The 8,905-nt window shown below is 60.9% G+C and overlaps 2 protein-coding genes across 4 annotated transcripts in view; one reads left to right on the top strand and one right to left on the bottom strand.

Moving 5' to 3' along the window:
* INO80E (INO80 complex subunit E) overlaps positions 1-3,881 on the top strand; it is an 8,676-nt gene extending 4,795 nt beyond the window's left edge. For 2 of the 3 annotated variants that reach the window (XM_077760406.1, XM_077760407.1), the window contains one exon: positions 3,268-3,881. In XM_077760406.1, coding sequence (XP_077616532.1) covers positions 3,268-3,489 — 222 coding nt within the window. In that variant the 3' untranslated portion in view covers positions 3,490-3,881. Of the gene's footprint in view, positions 1-2,593; positions 2,687-3,267 lie in introns of all 3 variants that reach the window. The other variant, XM_077760408.1, reaches the window with a different exon arrangement.
* A 9-nt stretch (positions 3,882-3,890) lies between these two features.
* DOC2A (double C2 domain alpha) lies at positions 3,891-8,876 on the bottom strand. The gene is made up of 11 exons (XM_077760405.1): positions 8,728-8,876; positions 7,898-8,175; positions 7,468-7,547; positions 7,177-7,251; positions 6,963-7,072; positions 5,309-5,435; positions 5,154-5,213; positions 4,914-5,077; positions 4,725-4,806; positions 4,536-4,632; positions 3,891-4,449 (listed from the first exon to the last, which is right to left on the bottom strand). The coding sequence occupies exons 2-11, from the start codon at positions 8,160-8,162 to the stop codon at positions 4,304-4,306; spliced, it is 1,206 nt and encodes a 401-aa protein (XP_077616531.1). The 5' UTR covers positions 8,163-8,175; positions 8,728-8,876; the 3' UTR covers positions 3,891-4,303.
* Between the last annotated feature and the right edge of the window lie 29 nt (positions 8,877-8,905).

Below are 8,905 nucleotides of genomic sequence, written 5' to 3' on the forward strand. Positions count from 1 at the left end.
GGGGGCCAGGAAGGAGGCCAGTGGGGTCAGAGGCAAAAGGAGGGGTAGGTGGGGGAGTGAGCAGGTCAGAGAAACAACCGAGGGGCCAGATTGTGGAGAGCTTTCCCGGGCTCGTAAAGATTTTACTTGTACCACAAATGAAGTAGGGAGCCATTGCAGGAGGTTGGGCAGAGGGAAATCTCTTCTGATTTCCGTAGATCGCTGCTGCAGGGAGAGTGGCCTGGGGCGGGGTGCTGGGTCAGGATGGAAGCGGAGAGACCCTCTGAGGAGGCTCCTGCAGTGAAGCAAGTCGAGACGCTGAAAAGTGGTTGATGGATCGATTTCAAAAACCGAGCCATGGGAAGACCAGCGCGGGCTGTGGGAGAGAGCAAAGGCAAGGGTGGCTCCAGGGCGTGGGGCCCAGGCCACCGAAGAAGTGGGCTAGCCTGTGTCTGGGACCGGAAGGTCTGGGAGGAGGAGCAGCTTTGGGCGGGAGGACGAGTTCGGTTGTGGATGCACTGAGATATTGGCTGGAAACGCCAGCGAGACCAGAGGACATGAGCCTGGGGCTCGTGGGCGCGTGTCCTCGGCATGGAGGCGGGCGCGATTGGTGGGTGAGAACGTGGATGGAGAATGGAAGAGGCCTGTGCGCTGAGGCCCAGGAGAGATGGGGGCACAGAAGGCACAGCGTCCTCCCAGCCCTGAATCCAAGTGGAATTCGGACTGGGCAGGACAGCTTTCAAACTGGGTAGACTGTAGACACGAGGCCCTAGAGCTAGAAGCAAACCGAAAGGTCACCTTGTGGCGATTAGGAGCGTGGGTTCTGGAGTTCACACCCCAGCTCTGCCTCTTACTCCCTCTGCGACCTTGGCTCTTGAACCTGAAAAGTGGGTAGATGATGGGTGATGATGCTGGCCCTTCAATCTCCTTGGTGGGGATCTTGCTTCTGGCGTGTAGGGCAGGATGGTGGAGAAGGCAGGGGTCAGTGAAGCCTGGAGCAGATGGGTAGGGGTGTGGCATGGCGGTTTGAGGTTTTCTAAAGTGCTGGGTCCTGAAGAGCTGAGTTCTGACCATACCGGCATGAGAAGGTTGGTTGAGAGAGGGGCCGGGATCAGTTGCTGTGGTGGAGGAGAGGGTAAGTCAGGGAAGGCCTCAAAGAAGACGTAATATTTGAATCCAGGGAAAGTGAGATTTGGAAATCACAGGCTGAATGGGAGTGGAAGGAAGACAGGGACGTGATGGAAGTATTGTTTGGGCTGACATAGGAGTGAGGAGAATGAGAAACATCAGAAAGACAGGCTGTCAGGGTTCCTGGGTGGCTCAGTCGGTTAAGTGTCCGACTTCAGCTCAGGTCCTGATCTCATGACGGTTCATGGGTTCGAGCCCCGCGTCGGGCTCCGTGCTTACAGCTAGCTCAGATCCTGGAGCCTGCTTCAGATTCTGTGTCTCCCTCTCTCTCTGATCCTCCCCTGCTCACACTGTCTCTCTCTCTCTCTCAGAAATAAATAAAACATTAAAAAAAAAGTTTTTAAAAAGAAAGACAGGGTGAGGTGGGGCCGCAGAGGGCCTGGGTGCCCAGAGCCAGGATGCCCTGTAAAGGGGTGGGGGTAACTGAAATTTCTGGTGACTTGGTCTGAGGAGACAAGGGACAGCCACGAAGACGGGAGCAGGTCAGTTAAGAGCCTGAGTCTCAGTCAGACAGAGTAGGTTGGAGTCCCAGATCCTCCACACACTCTCCGTGTGACCTTGGGCGAGTCATTTGCCCCTCTGAACCTCAGCTTTCTTCTCTCTTCAGTGGGGTTAGTGTAGGACTAAATGAGTTAAAGGAGAGAAAACAGGGAGCCCAGTGCTTGGTCCCTAGTAAGCTGTGGGTAAACAAGAGTGCTCTTGGTCACACGGAGGCAGCCACTGAGAAAGGCCAAGCAGGTGTGGGCCCGGGGGGTCCAGGAGGGATGAGGGTGGGGATCGAATGGTGGGAGCCAGAGGAGGGAGGCCTGGGCCTCCCGTCTGTCGCCGGTCCTGGCAGACTCCCATACCCAGAGTAAAAGCCCACTGCCACCCCCAGAACAGCAGCGGGGCCAGGGGCTCCCTGAGAGGCAGAGAGTAGACCATGAAGGTGAAGGTGTGAAAGCAGTCCCAGGGGCCACCTTAAAGACCCACATAAGCGCTTGCTGCCACCCCCACCTGGGGCCAGATGGGACACTGCCCACTGAGGTCCCAGGAGCCCTGTGCCTTAGAAGTCTCCCTTTGCAAGCCTTGGATTCCTCCTCTGGCCCATGACCTCCCCCCGCTTCCAGGGTGGTCAGAACGGTCAGAGACCCGTAATGGAGGTCACGTGGCACGGGGCCAGTGCTCAGTTTAGATGTGCCCACGGGCAAAGGGTGAGGCCCCCAGAGCTCTCTGCGGGGAGGACACCTGGCAGAGGTGAGGCTGGAGGGTCGGGCAGGACAGAGGCCACTTCTCAGCCTCAGGATAAAGCAGGACTTTCGGTAGAGAAGGGCACTCCGGGTGGAGGGACCGGCCTGTTCTTGGGCACACCTTCCCTCCTGTCCCACGGGCGGCGAGGAGCCTTTCCCTTGTGTGGAGGAATGACGTGCTCAGGTTTGTGTTTTAGAGAGCTCACTCTGGCTGCAGTGTGGAGGAGGAGCTGGCTCTGGGAGAGGCTGAAGGCAGGGAGTCCAGTTAGGAGGCTGGTACCGTAGCCCAGGTGAGCTGTGAGAGGAGGGCCTGGCCCAGGCCAGTGGCTGCGGGGATCCCAAGGAGGGGCCCATCCAAGATAGAAGAGGTAGAGACCTCCCACGGCGGGGGGGCGAAGACCTCGGACACCCTCCGCCTGACCAGTGAGTCCCGAAGTAGGAGGGAGGAGAGGAGGCCAGTGCTGGCACGTGGGGTCCGGGGTGCCCAGAGGCGGGCGGGCAGGCACCAGAGGCTGCCCCTGACTGGCTCTAAGGGCTGGCACGGGGGCAGCCAAGGTGCCTCCCTGGAGAGGGCAGGGCCAGGCCTTTCCCCCCTGGTTTCCTGTAAGACCCCTTACCACCACCCCCCCTCATCACCGCCTCCATCACCACCCCTCACCTCCAGGCACTTGCTGGTTTGAGACTCAAGGGGCTGAGGTAGGGCAGGCCCCCCCCATTCCAGCATGGGCCAGCCCGGCTGTGCCCATTACCCCTTGAATGAGCCTTTGCCCCCTTCCCCGTCCCCCAGAACTGCCTTAAGAGGCACCGCCAACCCCCTGCAGGTCCGGTGCCTCCCTGACAGCCCACCCTGTGTTTCTTCCCCCTGCTGCAGATGGCGGTGGGACCCCCCGACTGCCCTGTGGGAGGGCCGCTGACTTTCCCAGGCCGGGGTTCCGGGGCTGGGGTGGGGGCAGCCCTGGCCCCACTGCCCCCCCCCAAGATGCCTCCCCCCACGATCCTGAGCGCCGTCCCTCGGCAGATGTTCAGCGACGCGGGCAGCGGGGATGATGCCCTGGACGGGGATGATGACCTGGTGATCGACATCCCAGAGTGACACCCCCCACCCCGCCACGGCCAAGCCCCTGCCCCGCACCCGATGCCAGCACACACACGAGCCTCCAGCTTCCGCAGAGACGTTTATTGACGCCCAGTTGCCATGCTGCGGCCACTGACACAATCAGAAAAGGCGTAAACATGCACGAATGTCCCCTGGAAGGTGGGTCCCTGCTGGGGGTGCGGGGGGAGGTGGGGGGCAGAGGCCCTGCCCTCACATCCCAGCCCCAGCCAGGGGACAGTTATTTAAATGAGTGGCCAGGAGCATCTGCCACCTCTCGGAGAGGCAGAGACCCTGCGGTGGCCCCCCCACTTAAAAGGGCAGCTGTACAGGGCTAGGTTGGTTGGTTTTTAACGAAGATTCTGTATTAAAAGAGTGGCTCTCTTTTGGTTTTTGTTGGCTTTTCTTTTTTCTTTTTTTTTTGTCCTCTGTTTTGGAAACATTCTCCTCCTCCGAACCCCCCCTAATCCGACCTCCTCCCTATGGGCCGAGGGGGACGGGGCAGCCTGGGGAGGCAGGAGAGAGGAGCGGCAGCCCCCTGCGGGCGTGCCCAGGATGGGTGTGTGCATATTTGCGCAGTAGCAAGTCAGGCAGGAGGAAGTTGCATATGTGAATACAGATCTCCACGGTCCCTCACAAGAAGACAGACCCACGGTCACGCAGACTCTCACAAAATAAGACAGGTAGTAGGGGGCGGGGCTTCCACCCCGTGTAAACGTGCAACACACTCGTGCGAAGGTTGGGTACTGGACCCGGCCCCGCGGGAAGCGGGGGGGTGGGGGGAGGGCGTGCTGGGCAGGTGGTGGTGTCCCGCTCAGGCTGAGGGCAGAGCCCCGGCCGCGGGGGGCAGCTCGCTGGTCAGGGTGTGCCAGCGTTCCAGGGCTGCGTCCGGCTGCTGCAGACAGTCACTCCAGTGCTTCCGGGCCTCGCCCCGGGCCCCGGGCCCCAGGGACACGCCACCTGAGAGGCGGGCAAAATCAGGGCCCATCTCCCTGCCAGCCTGCCCCCCGGCCCCATTGGCACCACCCAGCAGGCTCCCCACTCACCGATGAAGTCATTGGATTTGCCGATGTCATAGTCCCAGACTGTGACTTCCAGCGTCTTGGTGGCCAGAGCGGAGAGCTCCATCTCATAGAAGAAGTCCTGGGGCAGAAGCAGGCCACATCTTCCATGAGGCCCTGCCCGTTTCCCGAGCCCCAGCGCCCCCTGATTTCTCTGAACCCTGCCCCACTTACTTCATTAAATTCCGGATTGAGAGTCTTCTTCTTCACACACGTTTTATGCTTGGATTTTTTATCCACGTCCGGCCTCAGGTACCTGCCAAGGAGGGGGTGGCGGAGGAGTGGGGCTATCAGGGACAGCTCAGACCCCAGAGGAGGTGGGGGCAGAGGTCAGGCTCCCTGGGGAGGGAAGGGTGAGCTCACGTCTTGACGTAGGGGTCGGAGTAGCCGTTGACGTCCATGGCGGCCAAGTGGGCACAGCGCACGATGCCCACCAGAAGCCCCCGGCGCCGCGAGCTGTAGCTGAGACTCAGCAGGATGCGCCCACGCTCCTCCAGCAGCCCAGGGCCCTGCTCTGCCTGCTCCAGCTGTGGGCCGGACACAGGGGTCAGCCTGCAGCCTCGCCACCTTCCACCCACGCGCCATCCCCGCGAGGTGCCTCACCTCCTTCAGGTAACAGGAGATGCCCCTCAGCGCCGCTGACATGGAGGAGGGTGAAGCCAGCTGAGGGGGCAAACAGAAGGTTCTGGAAACTGGCCTCCCCGGGGCCCGCTCCCCCGCCCCCCCTCCCCCGGCACCCCACACAGCCCCACACAGACCGGGACCTGGCGCTCAAGGCAGATGTTAAAATGTTTCTTCTGTGAAGGCTTGAGGCGGCGGAGGGGTACTCTGATCTCCCCAATGAACTCATTGTGGCTCAGCTTGTCCTCGTCACACACGGAGATCCTGGCGGGGAACTGCAGGGTCAGGGCCCCCTGGCGTACCTGAGGCTGCTCCAGTGTGGGAGAAGGGTGCTCCGACCAAACTCTGAGCACCTGAAGCCAATGCTAGCAGTACCCTAAATACTCTGCACCTCGCCTGTCTCGCGGGCCATGTGGGGAGCACCAAACCCGGAGCTGAGAGGGGTGCTTTGATCTGCCCTGTTCCTCCACCCCTGCTTTCCAGCTGCCGAGGCCATCCCTGGTCCATCAGGACCTGCGCCGCTACCATAGGAAGCCCTCACTGCTGTAGGAGACCCACTACCCTCCACTGCCTCCACTCGGAGCCTGGGGACAGAATCCAACCGGACGTGCCTAGGGCATGCACTCGTGGATGTGGGTCACAGAGTCAGCAAGTGAGGGCTAGAAGGGCCTTGAGCCTTGCGCAGCTGGACAAGGCTCCCGCACCTTCTCTGGCACTCCTGTCCTTTTCTGCATGGCGTAGGGAACCAGCCCGGGAGGGGCACATGAGCCCAGCGATGAAGGAATGATTGCTTTTAGTTCCATGCGTCCCCTTCTGCAGCCCCCTGCGCTTTCTTTTGTCTTGACACTCAAGAAGCTGTGTCATGTACCGATATTTATATCCCAGCTCTGCCACTTAACTAGCCATGTACGTGACCTTGGACAAGTCACTTAACCTCCCTATACCTCAATTCCCACCTATAAATAGAGACAATGAGTACCTACCTCCTACAACTAGTAGGATCAAGGGAAATATATAAAGATGCATAGCCCAAAGCTGGGCACTGGTGAGCACTTGGTTTATTGGGCCTATTTCTCTCCCATCTGCAAGATGGGCCAGTCTTTCCGGACTCGGCCTCTGTCCTCCCCTCCAGTCTGCCTCACAGCCAACATCAGGGTGATCTCCAAAACACAACCCTGACCATGCCCCTGTCCGAGTGCAAACCTTCCCCCAGTTTCCCCATTGCCAAGAACACCGATAAAGGTCTCCCAAGCCTGGGTTTTGCTGCCCTTCACGGAGGTCAGGGACGACACTCCCCACAGCTCCACCTCCTGGGATGATGGAGCAAGTTTCCTGTCCTGATGGACGTTAGGGAGACACAGGCAACAGAATGGCTATTACGCGGGTCTGACTGGTCAGGGGGACTGAGGAAGGGTCTGGGTGACCAGACAAAGCTTCCAGGAAGAGGCACAGCCTCAAATTTTGAGTGGGATTTAGGCTGGCCCACAGAGAGGAAGCAGGGAGCACTTTCCACGGAAGAGACAACAGGCGAAGGTCAGGAGCATAGAACCTGACCACTCTGAAGACGGCAGTCCTCTGTTGGAGTAGCAGTAGGAGACATCTAGGGAACAGGAAGGCCAGGGAACCATTCTGACCTGCTGCCGAAGGGGATGGGGAGCCAGTGATTGTTCTTGAGCATCTGAGAGGAGCTTTAATGGGAGGCAGATCAGCCAAAGAAGGTGCCGATGATGACAGCTGTCCCAGAGGACAGCTGAGCCGGAATCCTTAGTAAAGGGAGAACGGAGTGCTCACCTGAGCACCTTGTGGGTGATGTCATCGTCCGTGATCCCACTGTACGTCAGGTCCTCATTCCACACAGGATTCAGCGTGTTCCTCTGAGTCTTAGTTTTTAGCTTGTTGGCCTGAGATGTGGGGACAAATGTTCTCAAGACATGTGCCCCAGACCCATGGAGGCTGAAGGTAGGGGACAGGCCGCGTCAGGCTAGGGGAGGGAGGAGGACATTACCTTGCAGGCTCCAGGCAGCAGGTGCAGCTTGACGTAGGGGTCGGCCAGGCCATTAAAATCCATGGGCTTGAGGCCCTGCAGGGGAGGGGAGGGGAGGGAAGAGGGCTGTAGGCTCCCAGCCCTCCCTCCCTCTGCAGAGTGGATCCCTGGGTTGTGGAGAGTCAAAAAGAAGGGTGCTGGGGGATAGGGGGAAGGGGAAGGGGTCCAGCCTAGGGAAGGGAGAGTGGAAAGTCCCCCCTCCCGGGGTGGGAGGCAAACAAGGCCAAGGGTTGGGAGGCGGGGAGTACCCACCTTGGCCCTGAGGATACTACAGTGCAGGGTGCAGGAGGCCTGGTCGTAGAGAAGGTCAAACTCCAGCATGCCCAGGGCGGCTGCAGAAGAGGAAAGAGTCGGTGTGTGAAGACAGGTGTGTGAGAGACCGGTGGGCAGACCGGCTGTTGTGCTGGCGGGGAGGGTGTGTGCCCGGCTGTGTCTGTCAGCCTGCAAGTGTGTGTGCGCGCGCGTCTGGGTCCCTGGCTGGGCCGCTACTGGGGCTGTGTGGGTGGTTGAGTGTCTCAGCAGAAATATTGAATATTGAGCCTTGCCGAAACTGTAGCCTCCACACTGACTGCAGCCGTGGTGGGCCGGCCTCCCCCAACACTCCCAGCAAGGGCCCCAGCCCCTTTCCACAGCCCTGAGGCCCCCCCACTAGCCCTGGGGCCCATCAAGCCCCCAGACTCACTGGTATCATCCGAATCGTAGCTGTCCACCTCGGCTCCCTCCTCGGGCGTGGTGGCCCCAAGGAGGGCTGCAGGGGGGGCCAGGGCCAGGGGGGCCAGGCGAGCAGGGGCCTCCCTGAAATCCCTGCTCCCGCCTTCAGGTCCTGGTCCCCGGCGGGGGAAGTAGTCAGAGATCTGCCGGATGGGCCGGATGGGCCCGGGGCACACGTTGATGGCCATGTGCTCCTGGATGTTAATGGTCATGCGGTCGCCCCTGCGGCCCCTCATGCAGCACCGTTGGCTGCGGAAGGAGGTCCAGGAGAGCATGAGCCCAAGGCGGACTCCTCATACCTGCTGGCTGCTGGCTGAGGGCCAGGCGGCAACCTCCCCAGTTGGTGGGGCCCTCACCGGCCTCCCTTCCCAGATGTCCAGGGAGAGGGTGGCCTGTGCCAGCTGGTGGGCAGGCAGGAGGCCTGGGCCCTCTGGACCCCAAGCTTGCTCGACAGGGGCTGGNTGTCCCTGAAGCAGCCCCACAGGCCCCCTCCCCTCTCTCTCTTAAGCTCTGTCCATCCCTCTGTACCAGGCGCTTGTCTAGTCCGGGTGTCACCTTCCCCTCTAGGCTTTCATTGCCCACTGCCCCTTCATTCAGCCCCAGGACCTGCCTGCCTGCCTGCTTGGTCCCCCCACCCTGCCGCTCCACCCNCCCCTGCCCCTGATGCATCCTCCTGAGACTGGCTCTCCAAGAACAGCCAGAAATTGCAGCCTCCGGGAAGCTAAACACCCCGTCGGCACACAAGCTAACACACACGTTCGCCGTCACCCTCACGCCCCCCGGCGGCCCAGCCCTCAGCACCTGTGTCTCTGCCTCCAACAGGTGCCCAAGCACTGGGGGGATGGCGGGTACAGGCTGGGCGGTGGCGGCCGGCGATTCCCGGGGCGGCCAGCGAGAAGAGCGCGGAGTCCGGTGGTGAGAGCCGAGAGGGAGGGAGGGAGAGCAGGAGAAAGTGCGAGGAGGAGGGGGTGAGGGAGGT

The sequence above is a fragment of the Crocuta crocuta genome, unplaced genomic scaffold (assembly GCF_008692635.1).
Source record: "Crocuta crocuta isolate KB4526 unplaced genomic scaffold, BGI_CrCroc_1.0 scaffold73, whole genome shotgun sequence".
In the NCBI taxonomy this organism is placed as follows: Eukaryota; Metazoa; Chordata; class Mammalia; order Carnivora; family Hyaenidae; genus Crocuta; species Crocuta crocuta.